Source organism: Crinia signifera, chromosome 19 (assembly GCF_055691185.1).
Source record: "Crinia signifera chromosome 19, ASM5569118v1, whole genome shotgun sequence".
In the NCBI taxonomy this organism is placed as follows: domain Eukaryota; kingdom Metazoa; phylum Chordata; class Amphibia; order Anura; family Myobatrachidae; genus Crinia; species Crinia signifera.
In genome coordinates, this window is record NC_139226.1 from 93,600,843 (window position 1) to 93,621,690 (window position 20,848).

At 44.7% G+C, this 20,848-nt stretch overlaps 1 protein-coding gene across 2 annotated transcripts in view; it reads right to left on the reverse strand.

The window, feature by feature from the left end:
- The window catches only part of MEGF6 (multiple EGF like domains 6), a 372,940-nt gene that overhangs the window by 307,690 nt on the left and 44,402 nt on the right, over positions 1–20,848 (reverse strand). For both annotated transcript variants that reach the window (XM_083162934.1, XM_083162933.1), the window contains exon 3: positions 6,390–6,499. In XM_083162934.1, the coding sequence (XP_083019060.1) occupies positions 6,390–6,499 (110 nt within the window). The remainder of the gene's footprint in view (positions 1–6,389; positions 6,500–20,848) is intronic.

Below are 20,848 nucleotides of genomic sequence, written 5' to 3' on the forward strand. Positions count from 1 at the left end.
AGGTCAAGGACAATTTGGGGATTGCGATGGATCTAAATCTGGCCATACACTGCACAATTAGTGCCACGCTCAGGCTGTGGACGATTATCGCTAATCTCCATACTTTGGATGATCATCAGTAAAAGCAGTTGCGTCATCAGCCGACCGTTCAGACCAGACGGCAAGTCGTGGGATCGGGGTTTGCAGTGACCTATATACCTAGTACTAGAAAAACAAAACTCATCCTGCTTTAATGATGTAAGGATCTTACTGTGGGGAATAAGGTCTAATAATAAATGGTCATCAATATCCGTTATCACATCGCCCGGTAATAAAAAGCACGACCACTAAAAGCATCGCGATTGTCACCAGAACATTACAATCAAAATTATTTTACAGAATGACTTTTTGGACCAGGACAGGTTTGGGCCGCGGTTCCTCATTAGGTCATATATAATGAGAGGTTCAGGAATGGAGTTCCTCCAGAAAAACAGCCCTGTATATTTGGGATCTCTGTTCGGCCTGTGCCCTTTTGCAAACTACGGGATGAATCCGCAGTGGGAGGAACGCAGGAAATTGGGAGCAATCACCAAGTTCTGCACAGACGTCACTGTGGCCAGGCTTTGTGTCTTCCGGAGCATTCCAAGTTGTGCCGCCAAGCAAAGGGATAACTACAGAAGAGCGCCCTCTTGCTGTGGGGTAAGAGTGTTACCTAAGCAAGAGCACTCACTAAAGTTTTAAACAATGGAGACTAGAGCAAGCACCTGGGTGCCCTTCCCACTCCATCGTCGCCAACTCAAGTAACACCACCCCCTCCCCCCTCCCCCTCTGCCTGCTTCTCACCTTGTACAAGTTGCCTTCCCATAGCTACCGGTCCATGCTCACAAAACACCTGACTTGTTTGTGTCTTTAAGACCGCCACATTTAAACCGAGTTCATGATCAATTTGATTTACACTTTAAACATTTTAGCAGGGTATTGTCATTTTATAGCAATTTTGTAGAACATTGTATGCGCTCTCACTATTCCATCCTTGGAATTAATTCCATCATATGCTGTAGGCTCACTGCAGTGCTTATTTTCCAAAGATTTCTTAATAAGTATTGACATACTGTCACTGTGCTGCGTAAGAAATGAAAGGTGGACGGTGTATCGGCACGTAGCTTGTATTCGCTGTAAGAGATTACTGAGTGGAACACATTTTGTCAGCAGCCAAAGGCTTACCATTGTGTTCACTCACAAAGGAGTTTAAAAGCCTCTTATGCATTCTTATTATATAGACTTATACAGATGTGTCCACCTTCATCTATCCTCCATGCGATATAAGCAGGGGCGGATTTAGGGATGAGGGCGCCCCTAGGCACAACAATAATGTTTACTAAGTAGGACAGTTTACAGGGGCAGTATCTGCATGTCCTATCCATTTACACTTTATTTAAGATGGAATATAGTACAGTACAGTGGATATTTTGCAGTTATTGGTACATTTTGGTCCGACAGTACTATCACAGGCATCCAAGTGCCGCCCCCAAACATGTGCCGCCCCTAGGCCGGTGCCTCACGTGCCTAATGGGAAATTCGGCTCTGGATATAAGTCATGTTACACTGTACACAACGGGCTAGCTGTGTGTCGGTAGTCCAGTGCATCCTTGTTTGTGACATGTTCAACTGATCGAATAGGATAGCACCATCAGCTTATTCTGATTTAAGAGAAGAGAGCGTCTGTAGCTATGTACCTGCATAAGAAATGCATGCATGGCAGGGTACTTACATGTTAGTTGGGCGCCCACTAAGCTATTTGCGTCCGCTCGCCACACTATATAAAATCAACTCCATGCCGACATGGATAGTGGGGGTATGAGCGTAGTACATAAGTAGTATATAGAAGATCTTTGGTCTAGCACAGCGTTTCTCAAACTGTGGGTCCTGACCTTAAAGTGGGTCCCGACCTTCTCAGCATGGGGTCACGACTCCATGTTGCTGCCCATCAGGCTGATGACTTTTCTTATCTCAGTCAGTGATTCAAGGAGTCTGAAACCTCTGTTATTTAGACTCCTCCCATCATTTTGTGCCTCCACAATGCTGCCATGTACTGTACTCTATGTGCTGTCTGCTGACTAGACATGTGACGTGATGACCATCTGCAGTCATTTGCTGGGGTCCTGTCATTATTTTGAATGTCTTATGGGGTCCCAGAGCAAAATAGTTTGAGGAACCCTGGTCTAGCACTCCAAACTAAATAAATTAACTGAACTTCGTGTCCTCACCCCAAAGAGGTAGATACAGGGGGGTATTCAATGTGCTCCGAAAAAAACTATTTTACGTTTAACAATATGTTTTCGTTTATTTCGCATCAAGAATCCTTTTTCGCTATTTTTTTTTTCGAGGTATTCAAAGGTTTTTTTTCCGGAGACAGCAAGAAGTGAAAAAAGTGAAAAAAGTGAAATGTATCGAAAAATGGCCGTGACTTTTTCGCTAAGCGAAACCTGTCTCTGGCACTTGGGAATCAACTGCAATGGCATCAAGGCAGACATCAAACTGCAAAGGGCTGTTTGCGGAGGCAGCAGGAGACGTAAGGACCTGCAAGGGGAAACATTAATGGGAACATAGAGAGCTGGTCAGTAGTGGCCCTGTTATAGACAGACATGGCACCGAGTTACACCTGGCACACAGCGCATGCGCCCTTGGTTTGTTTTGGGTTTAAACTAGGGAATGGGTCTTCAACCTGTGGCCCTCCATCAGGAGTGTCACAGATTAAAGACCAGTGGTGCAGGGGCACATGAATCAGCTACTTACCATTTCCCCACAGCAGCTGAGAACTGGGGCCTGTCTCTGGCACTTGGGAATCAACTGCAATGGCATCAATGCTGGGAAGTGAATTGTAATAAAACAACTAATATTTCACACAAATAACAAAAAAACAAAATAAGGGCAAACAATCCTACATATATTTTATTCTGGAGATCAAACGAGCCATTACTTAACAAAATACAGAGTTGAATCTATGAATTCGTCACCCGTGACATGGTGAAAGGAAAATTGAGAAGAAGAGCATACACGCGGAAACATTCATATCGGTATCATATCATTGAATATGTCTGAGTGAAAAGTCGAAAAAAAGCTATAAAAAAAAGTGAAAAAGTGGAAATATCGCTACCGAACCAAACGAAAATGCATCGTGAAAAAAAACATTTCACATACTCGAAAAATGACTAGATTGAATAGCTGAGGACTCTCCGATGTGAAAAAGTGAAAAAAAACACGTGAAAAAAACCATTTCGATAACGATTGAATACCCCCAACAGTGTGAATGGTGTGGCTATATATATATATATATATATATATATATATATATATATATATATATATATATATATATATATATATATATATATATATATATATATATATATATATATATATATATATATATATATATATATATATATATATATATATATATATATATATATATATACACACACTTCTGTGGGGTAATGACGCGGCACTCCAAACTTGTAAATTTCCAATTTCTTTATTGAGACAAACAGCAACGTTTCAATGCAGGTGCATTTTCATCAGGCTCTGATGAAAATGCACCTGCATTGAAACGTTGCTGTTTGTCTCAATAAAGAAATTGGAAATTTACAAGTTTGGAGTGCCGCGTAATTACCCCACAGAAGTCTACATTAAAAGGACGAAGGCAACCAACCAGCAGTTTATTTGGAGGTCGTGCCCGGCCAAACATACAAGTCTATATATATATATATATATATATATATATATATATATATATATATATATATATATATATATATATATATATATATATATATATATATATATATATATATATATATATATATATATATATACATACACATATACACACACACACACACACACACACATATATATATACATACCTCCCAACTTTGGAAGCTCAGTAGGCGGGACGGTGCTGCTGCAAATTTTGCGGGGGCGTGGCCTAATTGGGGGCGTGGCCTATACTCGCGGCTCTCCCGCGAGGTCACGCCCCCATTTTGCCGCTATGGGGGCATGACCCAGAGGCTCTGTGAGCCTCTAGCCATGCCCCCAGCCCCCTGGCTGCGGGAATAGACGCTGTGCGCATGCGCACAGCGTTTATTCCCCGCTGCTTAGCAGCTGACGGGGGGACTCCAAACAGCCCCCCCACACCGCGGCTGACAGGGGGGGACTCCCAAAAGCCCCCCCACACCGCGGGACACTGCCGCCAGCGGGTGGGACAGGCCCTGATAATCGGGACTGTCCCGCTAAAATCGGGACTGTTGGGAGGTATGTATATATATCGACGCCATTGACCATTTACTGTGAGTGCCGGACAACCTTCAGACATATATATATATATATATATATATATATATATATATATATATATATATATATATATATACATATATATATATATACATACACACATATACATACACACACACACACACACACGTTGTAGTTTGTGCTTGGCTGCTTTTAAGTATCAGAATGTGTAATATTTATTCTCCCTGAGCTTTGTCGGCAACTTCTATAACATTTAAATATCACAGAAAACTTGAGATTAATATTAAAATATGCTTATATGTGTTTGAGGAATTCTTCGCGAGCGGTGAATGATTTATGACTACGCAAGCTGGATAGGGTATGGGTATAATTCATTTGGGACATTTTACAGAAACATAAATCTGCCAAGTGTTGACGCAATTAAAATATTGAATTTTATCCACATCATTCTGCTAAGAAAAAAAATAATCTTTGGCAATGTCACATCTCTAGCTGTAGGTAACGGTATACGGTGACACTGAACTATATTCAGCATTTTTCTTTTTCCAGCTTAAACATTATTTAGGTTCAGTCGGGCTGTCTTCATGTGACAGGTTGGTTTGTAGCCAATGGCTAATCTGCACTATACGAGTATTAGTTCACCCTACAAATAGAAGCTTCCATTTTACTATGCGTAAAACATCCAATAACGTATGGTTTGCTTATTGCCTCACTCGGGATATGGTCACTAGGTCAACAGTGTGAATGTCTAAAAGGTCGGCAGGGCTTAGGTTGACAAATGAAATAGGTCGAAAGGTTGACACAAGCATTAGGTAGACAATGGGAAGGTCGACAGTCAAAAGGTCATCATTCTTTTAAAATTTTTTATCAAAAACCGGCGGTATTTTTTACCCTACCATCCACTAGGGCAGTGGTTCCCAAACTGTGTGCCGTGGCTCCCTGGGGTGCCCCGGGACACTTGCAGGGGTGCCACGGGTTGGTGGTCCAGGACCAATTCAAATAATTTATGATCAATTATTTACGGACAAAACCAGTACTGGTGGCTTTCAATCATAAACTATGTACAATCAGAAGCAAATTCTGCCATTTAAAACATAACTGAACCAAATAATCACATATAAACACAATCTACTTAATTTTATATATATATTTTTTGGGCCTAGGGGTGCCGTGGAAAAATTCTGATACTCTAGGGTGCCGTGATTCGAAAAAGATTGGGAACCCCTGCACTAGGGCATGGAGGGAGAATATAATAGTGTGTCAAGCGCAGCAAGCCATGCGTGGGGACACGGAACACTTAGATGGTGTCCATGTTGATTATGTCGACATTCGGAAGAAATAGTTTGAAAACCTCATGTCAACCTTTTTGACTGTCGACCTTCTCAGTGTCCACCTAATGCTTGGGACGACCTTCCGACCCTGTTGACCTTACCCATGTTGACCTTCAGTTGTCGACACAGTGCATGTCTATCTAAATTGGGTCGACCCAATCACACATACCAGTCATGGGTGTATTTGAAATTTAAAGCGGCCCTGAAAAATTTCCAAAAAAGTACCCACATCATCAGCCCGCCACCTTTTACACCCTAGCACACTCACACCAGTCTGCCACTGTCTACCCCCTAGCACACTCACACCAGTCTGCCACAGTCTACCCCCTAGCACACTCACACCAGTCTGCCACCGTCTACCCCCTAGCACACTCACACCAGTCTGCCACCGTCTACCCCCTAGCACACTCACACCAGTCTGCCACCATCTACCCCCTAGCACACTCACACCAGTCTGCCACCGTCTACCCCCTAGCACACTCACACCAGTCTGCCACCATCTACCCCCTAGCACACTCACACCAGTCTGCCACCGTCTACCCCCTAGCACACTCACACCAGTCTGCCACCGTCTACCCCCTAGCACACTCACACCAGTAGATTTCTAAAAAAACAACAACAACAATTATAATAATTCTATGTGCAGTTTTATTATATGTATAAATACATTACCTCTGCAATTTATGTTCTATCTGAAAACACATTAGTTATCTAACCTGTCTGCATTTGAGGATGCAACATATCTGAGATAGGTATACTTACAGTGAGCGCAGCCGGCCTCCCCATTCAGCTGGGACCATCCCGGACAGCACTTATTTATAGTCTGATACTCCCGGTTGTACACCTTACGGTATGCCGTGTAGTACAATGTTCTGCAAGACGCAAAAAAGGAACATTTAATTTTTAAACAACAATCTAACAAAAAAAAAAACAGTTACATTGTAAAAAAATAATGTAAGTTTCCTCTTAGGAAATTGAATTCTTGTTCTGTTCTACAAGGACCTCACAATCCATGTCATCTTCTGTCTAGACACACCCGCCCTTGTGGGAGAACGGACATGGGGGTTTATTCTAGTTCATTCTTTCTGACAAAATCCTTCTTAGATGGACAAAACCATGTGCACTGCAGGGGGGCAGATGTAACATGTGCAGAGATAATTAGATTTGGGTGAGTTATTTTGTTTCTGTGCAGGGAAAATACTGACTGCATGATATTACACTTCAATATAGATCTCACTTTGAAGAAAAACCCCACCCAAATCTAATTCTCTCTGCACATGTTACATCTGCCCCACCCGCAGTGCACATGGTTTTGTCCATCTAAGAAGGATTTTGTCAGAAAGAATGGACTAGAATAACCCCCATGGTTAGGCCGATTCTCTCTGGTTGTAGTGTTTAAGTGCAAATAGACAGTCCTTGTATTATCTGGCTAAGAAAAAAATTGCCCTTTTGCATTATACCTAGTGATGAGTGGTAGCCAACATTGACGGACACAGGAAAGTTCTACCACTAAATCATCCTCTCCTGCCGACCACTTGGTTGCTATGGTCAACTTCTCCATACCTCCAAAAATGACCCATTCTAAGAAAGACAAAATGCTCTGTTCCAGAACTTCCTTGCCAGTGGCAGATGCAGAGGTGCGGTTGCAGCACAGTCAAAAATTCAAGCAGGTGTGTCACACCAATTACCACCCCAATCACTGCCAAACATCACTGTCTGCTACTCACTGGCAGTTGGTAGCAGTTGATGTGGCTCCCTTATTTGAATTTTGGACTGTGCTGCAGAGGGGGGCTCTGCAACGGCCGCTGGCAAGGAAGTCCAGGAACAGAGCTTGTCCCTCCTGGAATGGGTCATATTGGGAGGTATGCCTTCTCTGAGTTTATGCTGGCCTTGACCTTTTGCCTAGATCAATACTATTCACTGTATATCTGCCTGCCCTGACCTTATCTCTTGACCTTTGCTTTTCTCTGGATTTAGCCTTGTTAATGACTAGCCCTTTGCTATCCTTTGCATTGCCACCTGCCTTAAAGTTTGGTCCTGGAGTCTGACCATCGTTGTATTATCTGGCGTTCAGTTACGGTTCTGTTGTACGGTCCTGCTGAATTTCTGTTTGGTACATTTCAAGCATTCTCCGTTTTTATACACAACAGCCTACTGTATATCTTGCGAACAGGAAAAATAAATTGAGCAAACGCTCGTCTTCTACATTATCCCAGCAATTTACAACCCCATCCCCCCGGACTCCTACTTTCAGCTTCATTAGCCAGAAACAATATTTCATAGTACAAAGTGAAAGACACAGTCATTTGTTCCGTCCTGTATTTGGCGGTGTCCTCACAAACAAATACACAGGCTCGTTACTGTATCATTTAATACAGCTTTGACTTAACGATCAGGTGCAAGTGCATCATTGTTAGACGAAATTGCCGCTTTGAATTCATAAAACCGCTTTTCACACTGTCAAATGCTATCAGCGGTTGTCAATGGGGAGATAGCCGAAATCCAAACAAATGGCCGGTTGCTAGGACACTTGTATTTAAACACAACACCACCTGCCTTTCCTTCATTGACTGCTCTATCTGAGATATTAGTATACGGAAGGGACATAACACACACACGCTTCAGTTATCTCCTCATACCAGCGCTAGCAGATTGGGATTGCTCTTAAACTGACACTACCAGCCACCTAACAATCTCTAGGGCCTTCCGTAAGTGCGCTAAATGTTCAGTGGATTAGAAATACAGGGACCAGAGGAGTCTTTTAATGGACTTTGACAAAGACCCACAAGTATCCCTGACAATTAGCAGGCCTGCGTAATGAGGTTCTGGCATAGTTCCATACAACAGAAACTTGCTGCAAGAAAATTCAGAAGTCATCGGCTTAGCCGCGTTGGCTGTCTGCTCACACAGTGTAAGGTGCCACTCTGCCAATAGGAGAGGTAAGGCGTCTATGCATTTATTTGGCTTTAAATTCTAACACACACTTTAAGCTAGCTTAACTAAAAATAACTCACGCTGACACAATAAAGACACGGACACCGTAACAATTAGATTTAAAGGTCATAAGTATATTTATTAATGTGGTATGACCCTCTTGTAAAGGGCTGGCAATAAGGCGCCACGGAATGCCCAGCTCTAGTTACATCCCAAAAAATGGCGGCGACTTAAACACCCCAACTGATTGATTTTAATATGGGAACAACTGAGACGGCCCATCTGACTAAGGCACAACCTAACGCTGGGAAGTCTCACCACCCCCGCTCTGGCCGGTGTGGACACTCCGCTGCTGGAGTGCCCACCGCCCCCCCCCCCCCCCCCCGCCCCCCCGCGAAGGCAGGACACCCTGCCGTCTTTCCAGGGGGCAGTGCCTCCCAGCGCCCTCTCATGCCACAAGTGACCGCTGGACCGTGACGCCCTACCGCCTAAGTTGAATAATGGTAAATGTACCAATGATTTGACTCTAAATTGAAATGCCAAAGGCAAGGGAGGGTGGGTGGGGCTGAAGAAACTTCTGCAAGAGGAAGTAACTTCCTGTAAGGACCTGCCTATATACCCCTCTCCCCAAGCCCCCCCCCCCCCCCCCAGTTCACCCAAAGGCTAACTAAACAAAACTGAAACCAACTTTAAACACACTAGCAGTCATTAACTCTTTCCTGCCAACCCAAAAAATGTAAGCCTCTTAAGTACGCTCTGGCTTAGGCAGCGCTTGCTTAATCTTGTGGGGTATCCAAGTGGGTGTGGCTTATAGAGTCGACAGGGTCAAGGTAGACTCTAAAAGGTCAACATTGGAAAATATTAGACACAAGCAAAAAGGTCTACCTTTTCCTGTTGACCATGACAAGGATGACCTTTTGCTTGCGACGACCAACAGTGGTTAACCTACTGACTGACTACTTCAAAGGAAATCGTGCTTGAAAAAAACAGGATTTATGAAAGGGTCCTAAATAAATGTATCTAATATTTCTGGTACTAACTTACTGCAACACAATGGTATTGGGTAGAAGGTGATTGGTTATGATGGGCAACTTTTTTAATAGCCCATGATTTCAGTCTTGAGAACATTTGATACGTCTCTCACTTAGGGGGAAATGTAGCAAATGTATAAAATGTGGTCAGGTTCAGGATTTGTTATGGGCTCTGGGCTAGGGCCACTGGCAGCGCCAGATTAAGTCTTTGAGGGGCCCGGGTCACTTTAGACAGGGGATCCCCTGCCCATTTGTCATTACTGGCCGCAAACTACACAGGAGAATGTTACACTGTTAAAACACTGAGTAAAGGCAGTATAAACTTGGTCAATGGGTAACTGCAGGGGTGTGAATTAATATAAACATGCACCTTACTCTGTAGCAAACCTGAGAGGCTCAGCGCTGCCTCTGATTAAAACCCTCCCATGAGGAGGCCGCTGCAGCTGCTGTCCTCCATGGGTCTGAGAGGCATATGATGAGCTCCACCAAGCAGTGCTAAGCAAAAGCCTCTCAGCCCATTACCTCTTGTGCAAAGTCTAATGGGACTTAGTCAGCTCCCAGTAATACACTGCACACTTGAGCAGTCAGTGTGCCTTGGCTCCCGATACTCTGCACCATTTATCATTGTCACATTGGCAGATAGATGAAGCAGCAGCACTACCCCACTCCCATGCACAAAACCTTTATTATTATTTTTTTATTTTTTTTTAGATACATGCCAACCACAGGGGGCTCCTAGATAGAGGGGGGCCCAGGGGCACTGACCACCTTAATCTGGCCCTGGCCACTGGGCAGGTCTGGTTAAAACTTGGATGTGATTAGGTGAATGAGTGACACTTCTGCACAATCAGTCCTACCTTCTGGATGTAGGTACAAAGGAGACTTATCACTAGCATGATGGGGTGAACTTAATCTATGTGCAAACTGCATGAAAGCTTTTTTTTTTACAGTCAAACCTGTGAAAAAGGCAATTTTTTTTCAGAGATTTGCCCTCTGTTATCATAAACATTAATCTCCTGAATGAGCTTGATCCGGAAACACCATTTTTACCCTACACTGTAGGTTAGGGTGACCAACTCATCCCTTTAATCCGGGACACATTAATTACACAGGTTCTGTGGCTGGCTTTCACCTGGTTTTAAACTGCCACACCTCAAAACTCCATTTCACCTGGTTTTAAACTGCCACAGAACCTGTGTAATTAATATGTGTCCCGGATTAAAGGGATGAGTTGGTAACCCTACTGTAGGGTGCCATGGCCATAATCTGGGTACACACTTCCCAGGTATTTCTGTTACACATTTTGTCCAAAATGATATAAATGCTTGGAAGCATCACAGCATTTTTACTCCAATACGCTTCTCTTCCTTCGAACACAAGAATTGTGCTGTACTCCAGAGTTGGTCACGAACACTTCAATGAAAGCAAATCTCATGGGCTTTGAATTTTGTCACAATATAAAGGAAAGAGGCTAAGAATTTAATGTGCCGCTGTCTGCAGAGCGTATTGTGCATGTTGTTGAACTGCCCATGTCCTGGAACCAAGAATAAACAAATAGGGGCCATGCAGAGTTGTATGCATTTTATTTTTACACAGTATCTGTGCTGTAAGTAACAGAGCATTTTTCTGTCATTTCTGGAATGTGCCAACAGTTCCAATATGTATATTGCACGGATACGGCAGATAACCCCATTTTTTATGCAGGGTGTCACAAAATTCAGTTATTGTTTGGTGCTTACCTGGTTTGTGTCTTCCCCTGTCAGTTCAGCTCTGCTCCTTGCTGCAAGAAAGTTATGTGTGATCTGATCTCTGCTAATTAATTGCAGCACCTGGGTGAATCTCTGCTGCAAGGAAGTTCTGTGTAACCTGACCTTGCTCAGCCCTCATTGATTGAGGCACCTGTGAGTATCCAGCTAATTGTGCTTCCTATAAAAGGCAGCCTCTGGCAGACAGACTTTGCCAGAGTAAAGGTTCACACCACCTCCAGCGTTCCTGTGCCTTGTCCATTACTAGATTCCTGACTATCGTATTTGACCTCGGCTTGTTCCTGACCATTCTCCTGCTTTATCCTTCGGTACCTGACCTGTGTTATCCGGTGTTTTATCTCAGCTTGTCCAGTGACCTTTCTTCAGCCTCATCCCAGTGTACTGTGAACTGTGCCTTCCTGTGTATGACCCGGCCTGACTCTGACCATTCGTTGCTGCATCCCTTGGTACCGTATCTGCTCACCTGTTACCGACCCGGCTAGACGACTACGCTCCATATTCCACAAGCTACTTCCAACTCAAACGGGAAACCTGACCAGGGGGCCGCGACCGACGTGTCGAGTGCCGAAGCCCAAATCCCACTTGGAGGGGTCACTGGCACAAAACCATGGTTAGACTCCGCGCCCCTGTGTCAGGTCGAGCCAATTCCCGAGCTGGTAGTAACAGGACTTCAGTTTGTGACACAGGGTTACCCAATAGAAGACTTTTCCTGTGAGGAACAGTTATGGCCAACGTCTTCAATAATCATATACCAGCTTCCCTGTATAGACTTTTTGGAGTAAACATTTACATATATCCATTGAACGTCTGACCCAAAAGACATTTAGATTAATGGTGTTCTACAAAGTGTTAGAAACAATTATATACCTGTATCCTATGAATAAGCGAGTGAGTAACCATCGCTGAAATATTGCGTTAGGCTTTTGAAGTCCTGTTGAGTACTCTGGCCTTGGTATTATATGCCTTTGTTCCTCGGGCACGCACTTTGAATAATTGTGTCTACCACTTTTTTATTACAGTTGCCTATACATTACTTCCGATAATTGCTGAAAATTACAGCTCAAAGTAAGTTCACTGAACCACACGCCAGCCGCCCTGAATTGTGTCTCCTGTAGAGAATTCCTCCCCCATTTGAGAAGCAGAAATAGAGAACGATTTGTCACCTCTGTGCTCAATTCAGGCTAAATATACCAGGTAGATCTGCATTAACTTCGAAGATACTTGTACAATGTATCACGACTTCATACAACCAGGTTTCTTGTGGGGTGTGTGGTTCCGAAAAGGTTATTGACCCTCAGAACCATTATATTTTACTTAGTTACCCAAAGGGGACAAGAAGACTATAAATACCACATACATCGGTATACAACTGTAATACACATACAGGTTAAGGTTTGTGGGGGCCAAGGGTGTAGCTACCCTAGGTGAAGGGGGAGCAGCTGCTATGGGGTCCAGAGTGGAAAGGGGCCACCTTCTCTGTCACAGTAACATATATACACACATACATACATACATGGATGTTGCTACCATAGGTACAGATGCTATGGGGCCCAGAGCTTAGAGAGGCCACCTTCCCTGCAACAGTTACATGTGTTATATAAAGGGGTGTAGCTACCCTAGGTGAAGGGGGTGCCGCTGCTATGGTGCCCAGAGCTGAGAGGGGCCACCTTCCCTGTCACAGTTACATGTGTTATATACAGGGATGTTGCTACCATAGGTGTAGGGAGTGGAGCTGCTATGGGACCAGAGCTGGGAGGGGCCACATTCCCTGTCACAGTTACATGTGTTATATAAAGGGTTACCACCCGTCCGGGATTACTCCGGGCAGTCAGGTAATTAGACCAGGTGTCCGGACGAGTGTCGTTCCCGAACTATACAATGCCCGGGAACTGGAGACCGGAGATCCTGCAGGAAAGCCAGCTAGAGACCGCCAGCCGTAGCCGCTCTGGCTGGGGCTCAGCAGTTAGTGGCCATGGGAGGACTGCCGTGCAGCTGCAAGGGAAAATTTACATAGTGCGCCTCTCCTTTCTGCGCCATGTGACGTTGCACCGAGTGACGTCACATAGACATCTCTGTGCAGGGCTCTAAGTGGGTGCCGCCTCCGAGTTCATACTGCCGCCGATCAACATGGGCATTGGGGCTAGAGTGGACAGGAGGCACCAGCGGATCATCGTAGCTGCGGAGGTGCTGCCTGTAACAGCGCCTGACCTTTCTGCATGGTGTAAGCCTGGAGGAGCCAAGTGAGTGATTTTCAGGGTGGAGGGACCAAGATACTACATCTACAAAAGAAGGGGGTGGGGGGAGAGACACACCACAAAGAATACAGTTAGGGTTGTCACCTCAGGCATCTTCGATTCCTGGAGATTCACCCACACCTTCATGTGCACGCACACTCCCGGAAAAGTGGGCGTGGCTTTGTAAACGGACATGGCCTCTTCAGAAAAGTGGGCGTGGCCTCTAATACAGACAAGGATTGAAACAAACAACAATTGGCCTCACCATTTCCTCGTCTGACAGCACAGAGACAGAGGTCCCCTGGGACTGATACACAGTAGCAGCAGGCTTATCTCTCCTTTGAGGCTCAGTTTGGGAGGAAGTGCTGCTGCAGCATCCTAAGCTGTTGGCTGCACAGTGCTCCTCTGTCCTCTCCTCTCCTGCGGCCCAGTTTAAATATTTCTGGAGGTAGAGGGAGCTGTGGGGTGGGCAGCAACTTGCAAGTGCTAGAGACACACTGTGCATGCCCTGTGGCTTATCTGGCACCCAGAGCTCACGCTCCACCGGAAACCACCCTCCCTATGCCCCTGACAGTGTGCACACTCAGTTGGGAGGCTGTGGAGGCTTTCAAAGACACCCAGATTCCTGGAGAATCCCAGAATCCTGGAGACCGCAAAAACATCCTGGAGGGTTGCCAACAATTTAGGGAGAAGCCAGGAAATTCTGGAGAGGTGGCAACCCTAGATACAGTGGTGTGGATAAACATACTGTACGCGGAAAAGGGAGATTGTAAAGGACACAGAGGGAGCATACTTAGTAGTGGACATGGTGGAGGAATATTACTATGCAAGAGTAATAATGGACACGGGGGGGGGGACACGCTTATATTAATAAGCACAGAAAGGGGACATATTTTAATGGACAAAGAAGGGGGAGGGAGACATACTGTAGTAATGGACAATTAGCATAATAATGGACAGGGCAACATAATAATGGACACAGGGGGGGGGGGCAACAATGATGGACACAGAGGAAGGACAAAATAATAATGGATATGGGGATGGCAACATAATCGAGACGGGGAGCAACATAATAATGGACATGGGGCAGGGGCATAATAATGGTAGGAGGGGGGGGGGGACTACAGAATAATGGATATGGTGCTATAGAATCAATTGTGTATACCATCAAACTTTAGAATATCCCCTGCTATATGTTCCAACTCATGGCTCATGAGTACAGCATAGCCTGTCAGACCACACCCCCTGTTATGAGGTCACACTCCGCCCATCACTATACTCCACCCCCATAAGGGCTGCTTCTAAAAAAAATCCCGGGCTGGTTTTCCTTCCCAATCCGCCCCTGCCGGCAGCGTTGTGACTGTTAGGAGGACGAGTAGGTCCGCCTATTGCAGTGTGTGTGCGTGTGTGTGTGTGTGTGTCTGCTTTGGGAATGGTCATTGGAGCCGGGGAAGGAAGACTCGGCTCCGGCTATAGAAAAGGATATAACATTATCAGGTGAGTGCCGAGCCCACCTCACAGTGCATGCGTGAGCGTGTGGTGCTAGCATTACCCCGATATACAAGCTGCATGCGTGCAGCCGCGTACACACACACACAGAGTCACATACCGCCTCTCGCACTACCGTGCCGCTGCCTGTGCTATAGGAAACAGGGCTGCAACCATGTCCTCAGACACGGTCACCTGTATTTATAGTGTGCTAACTTATAAATGGTCAGGACACCTTCTATGCTGGGAATGGCTGTGGTTAAAGTTCTGATTGGGATTACCCTCACTTTTCCCTCCTTTTGAGTTCGGTCAATTCTAGATCCTTGTGGGAGGAAGGGCCTCTGACATCACACGTACGGGACAATATGAGGAAGAAGCAAAGGTTCAAAGTGGAACATACCTCCTAACATGACCCTCTCCAGGAGGGGCACAATGCTCCATGCCTGGACTTCACGCTCAATCTATGATTGCCATAACCTGTGCTGAAACACCTTTCTTATCAATTAACCTGTTCAACACAGGTGATGACAATCATAAATTAAAAGGGGAGTCCAGTAACAGAGCCTTATGTCCCTCCTGGAGCGGGTCATGTTGGGAGGTATGTGGGAGCTCAAATGTACCCTCAATGGCTTATCACGCTGTGGCATGGTAGCTCACTTCGCTGGTTACTAAAGGCAGTAGATGGTGGTGTGGATAGCATGGGTTACGGCATGCTGACATTTATCCACTTTTATTTTATATACCAGAATTCTTTTATATTCTTATTCGAATGCTATTTTATGCTTCATGATTTACTGTTTTTTGCTACCTTAACTGTTTATGCTTATCAGGATTTTTATTTAATTTTATTTATTTCATTTTGCAACACAAATTATTTGCGGTTTTGCACCAAAAAGAATTTATTGACCACAAGCAACTAAATAATTTTGCTTTCCTCTTCAAAAGAATTACAGGTTGAGTATCCCCTATCCGTGCATCCCTTATCCGAATTATTCCAAAAACCGTGGTTTTTGGAATCATTCGAATTTTTTTTTTTTTTTTAACCCCTAACCCTCTTTTCATACTTACCAAGTCCCCGGGCGTCCACAGCAGGCCTCCGGCATCTTCTCCAGGGTCTCCAGCGGTCCCAGGAATGCATTGCGCGAGTGTGCGCGCGCGCGCGCCGGTGACGTCACCGGTGCGCGCGCACACTCGCGCAATGCATTCCTGGGACCGCTGGAGACCAGGAGAAGATGCCGGAGGCCTGCTGTGGACGCCCGGGGACTGCGCGGACGCCGAGGGACGCCCGGGGACCATCAGGGGACAGGTAAGTATGGCTTAAAAAAAATATTCTAAAAACCGGAAAATACCCCTATCCGAAATGCTCGCAGTCCCGAGCATTTCGGATAGGGGATACTCAACCTGTACATTCAAACTAAGGTTTTGTTCGTGTAAGCTTTTTATTTTAGGGCTGGTATAAATTCTTCCCTTATGAAAAAACATGTTAAGCTAATGCCTAACAATCATTTTTCACCTACTTTATATTACGTCAATTATTTGTATTAAATTGCTGCCTTATACAACTTCGTGGTTCCATGCAAAATTGGTGCCTCTGGGTCCATGAGACTTTGCACCCATGCACTCTATGCAGTTAAAAGGCATCTTATTCTCATCGCAAGGCAAGGTTTGTCTGCTTCTCAAATAAATTTGGTAATTGTGACCTACCTTCAGAAAATGGAACCTCTAAAATGTAGTGTGTGGCCAGGGTGACCAACTCATCCCTTTAATCCGGGACACATATTAATTACACAGGTTCTATGGCAGTTTAAAACCAGGTGAAATTGAGTCTTGAGGTGTGGCAGTTTAAAAGCAGATGAAAGCCAGCCACAGAACCTGTGTAATTAATATGTGTCCCGGATTAAAGGGATGAGTTGGTCACCCTATGTGTGGCATAACGTGTAATGGGCATGTAGCATAATTCAGGGTTGCCTACAATCCCGGAATGGCCGGGAGGGTCCCGAAAATAGGGTCCCCCTCCCGGTCCCCCGGAAAGGTGGGCAAACCTCCCGGTTTCTGGGGGACCCCCGCTCCCCCCCCCCCCCGCCCCCTGATCGCGGCTAAAACTCCCCCGCCGCACCATTTAAATAACCCAATATGCTTATCTCCGATGAGGGGGCGGGGGCTAAAGTGTCATAATCGCGTCATATTAGCCCCGCCCCCTCCATGGAGATGTGCAAAACGGATTTTCAAGCATGGGGTGGGGCTTAATGACATCATGTTCAAGCCCCACCCCCACAAACTCTTGCTGAATGTCTCCTCTCCGGGCTTCTTCCGGAGAGGAGATTTAAAAAGTCGGCAACCCTGGCATATTTATGTAATGGTTGTGTGACGTATAATAGGCATTGTGGTGTAAGTTTTTGGCGCGCACTGTCCCTGTTCTTTTTTTTTTTTTTTTTTGAGCCTTGGCATAACTCGTAATGGGCATTATGGCATGTGGTATAATATGGATGTGTGACGTGTAATAGGCATTATGGTGTAAATTTTTGGTGCGCACTGTCCAATTTGTGCCGTTTTTTGTAAAAATTGTCCAGGCATGGCATAATGTGTAATGTGCATCACAGTGTTTTGCATAACGTGTAATGGGCATTACAGCATGTGACGTGATGTAACGTTTATGTGACATTACAGTGTGCAAAATCAAGAATACATTTGAAGCAAATGTAAAAAAAAAAAAAAAAAAAAACACCCATAAGGCGGGTCAAGGGCGGGGCAATGGGTGGGCTGTGGGTGTGTCCATGGGTGGGTCACTGTCCGGAATCTCTCAACACAAAAGGTGGTAACCCTAGTTATATACATTTTTCACCATTTGGTGGTACATACAGTAGGGGCCCTGAATACAGTATATCTAGTTATGCCCCTGAACATGCTCATTGTAATATTGTGAAAAGCCTTGAAAAGTGATAAAATGGAGAGTGCATACCCTCCAACATGACCCATTCCATTAGGTACAAAATGCTCTGTTCCTGGACTTCCCTGGCAGTGGCAGTTACAGAGGTTGGACTCCAGCACAGTCCAAAATTTAAAGAGGGGGGGGGGTCACATCAACTGCCAGGGAGTCCAGGACAGTGACGTTTGTAATGGCATTAGGTATGGCTCCCCTATTTGAATATTGGACTGTGCTGCAGCCCCACATCTGCAACTGCCACTGGGAAACATAGAAACATAGGGCCTTATTCTGATCTGAGCTCAGTACAAATTTGTTCTTAAAATGGGCAAAACCATGTGCACTGCAGGTGGGGCAGATGTAACATGTATAGAGAGAGTTAGGTTTGTGTGAGTTATTTTGTTTCTGTGCAGGGTAAATACTGGCTGCATTATTTTTACACTGCAATTTAGATTTCAGTTTCAGCACACCCCACCCAAATTTAATTCTCTTTGCACAGGTTACATCTGCTCCACCTGTACTGCACATGGTTTTGCCCATTTTCCGAACAAATTTGTACTGAGCTCAGATCAGAATAAGGCCCATAGAATGTGACATCAGATAAGAACCACTTGGCCCATCTAGTCTGCCCCTTTTTTTAAACATGTTACCTCAAACCATATTTGATCCTTATTTTTTTGTAAGGATATCAATATGCTTATCCCAAGCATGTTTAAATTGTACTACTGTATTTGTGTCTACCACCTCTGATGGTAGGCTATTCCACTTATCTACTACTCTTTCTGTGAAGTAATTCTTCCTCACATTTCCCCTGAATCTTCCTCCCTTTAGTTTTAGTGCATGTCCTCGTGTTCTGTTGCTCCTCTTCCTGTGAAGAATGTCTCCCACCTGTACCTTGTTAAAACCCTTGATATATTTAAAGTTTCTATCATGTCCCCCCTTTCCCTTCTCTGCTCTAAAGTATACATATTAAGATGCCAGGGAAGTCCAGAAACAGAGCATTTTGTACCTAATGGAGAGGGCCATGTTGGAGGTTATGAGAGTGGTAAACCACCAACCAATCAGCTGCTACCTGTCATTTTTCAAACACAGCCTGTGACATGGCAGGTGGGAGATGTTTGGTTGGAGGTTTACCACTCTCCATTTTATCACTTTTCAAGCTTAGTACATCTGGCCCTTCATGAGCTGGAAAGCATTATAATGTCACATAACATGAACTGAGGCACTGTAATGTGGTACAATAAGAAGTGGAGGCACTATGGTGTGGCATAATATGAACAGACAGTATGATGATCACCAGACAGACACCAGCTGGGCATGTGGTCGGCCATAAATCTTAAGTATTAAAATTGCATTTCTATTTTTCACACAATTTTTTTACTTTTTATATATTTATGGAGACACTGGAACTTAGTGTATGGGTTCTACATGCCTACATGGCAGTGCCCTCACCTACCACACTTTGCTCAATAGTTCCATAAACATTTTAATCCGCCCCTTGGCCTACATGGAAATGGTCGACACATGAAGGTTGACATGAGTTTTTCATGGTTTTTTGTGTCAATGTCAACACCTGAGCACGTGGCCCCCTAATTAGCGAAATTGGCATGGTTTGCTTTGCTTGCCATGCTTCAGGCCAAGTTTACTGTTCACAATCGGAGTCCACACGGAAGTTAAAGTTTGAAAAAGTCCAATAAATGAAGACAAAAAATAAAAAATAAAAAAAAAAATTGTCGACCGTCCTCATGTCAACATTTTTCTTGTATGATCATTTTGTAATTGTTGACCTGGTTTATGTTGACCTTTAGGTGTTGACCTATAAACGTCTATCTAGACCCTATTGACCTATCATCACGATCCCCTAAATTCTGTCAGTCGCTCCAAAAACATTAAGCTTTTTTTTAATGGTTTCTCTGGTCTGTAACACAAACTTTTACAACTACATTTCTACTACTGGAACAGGAGATTGTCTACCTGCAGACTTCGCACAGCGTCTCTCAAGACATATTAGATTAAATGTCTTTATCTTGGCATCTGTACAAGACGCTCTTAGTGTTTATCACTCTCAATTTCATGTTCTAGTTTAATGATTTTTTTTTCCACGTGATGAGACGGCACAAAGTGGAATAAAAACAATCAGTGTGTAAGCCGCGTACCAGGCGGGGGAAGCCGCACACAAAAATGTACACTGCGCTGTTTCTCTTACAGACATACTTGGTGTTAGCGTGTATTCGGTACAAGAGGGCAAACAAGTTTGACATGTTCCATAATATATAGAGGGCATTTGTATATAATCGCAACACATTTTTCACATTTTAGGTGTTAGAAAAACAAGCATAAAAAGTACAGGTTGCCTAACATTTGGCATTCTTCAGTAAGGGAATGTCTGATAATTGCTCTACATTTCCCAACATATCTGCTACTGAATGTTTTTCCTTCTTTGTACGTTCTTCAGTCTAAAAAGTTTATGCAGCATGATATAAAGACATCTTATACCACTTTTACACCAAAACTGCCGGGTCGTACCCGGGTTTTTGGACCCGGATGCGACCCGGCAGTTGTTCCCTTTTACACCGGTGTCCCGGGCATTGTGCCGGGTAGGGGATGCCAGCGAATTCGGGTCCTGATCCGGCGCTCGGAGATGACATCTCCAAGCGCCGGGAAACCCGCCGACCGTCACCCCCGCAACACCGCCTGACACCCCCGCAACAACGACCGACATGCTGGGGGCAAGCCCAGCACCCAGGTAAGCTGCTGGGCTGCCCCCAGCCTCCGTGCGACCCCAGCCTCCGTCCATGAAATGAATGGATGCCGCACACAGGCATTCATTCACCTCTGCTGCTGT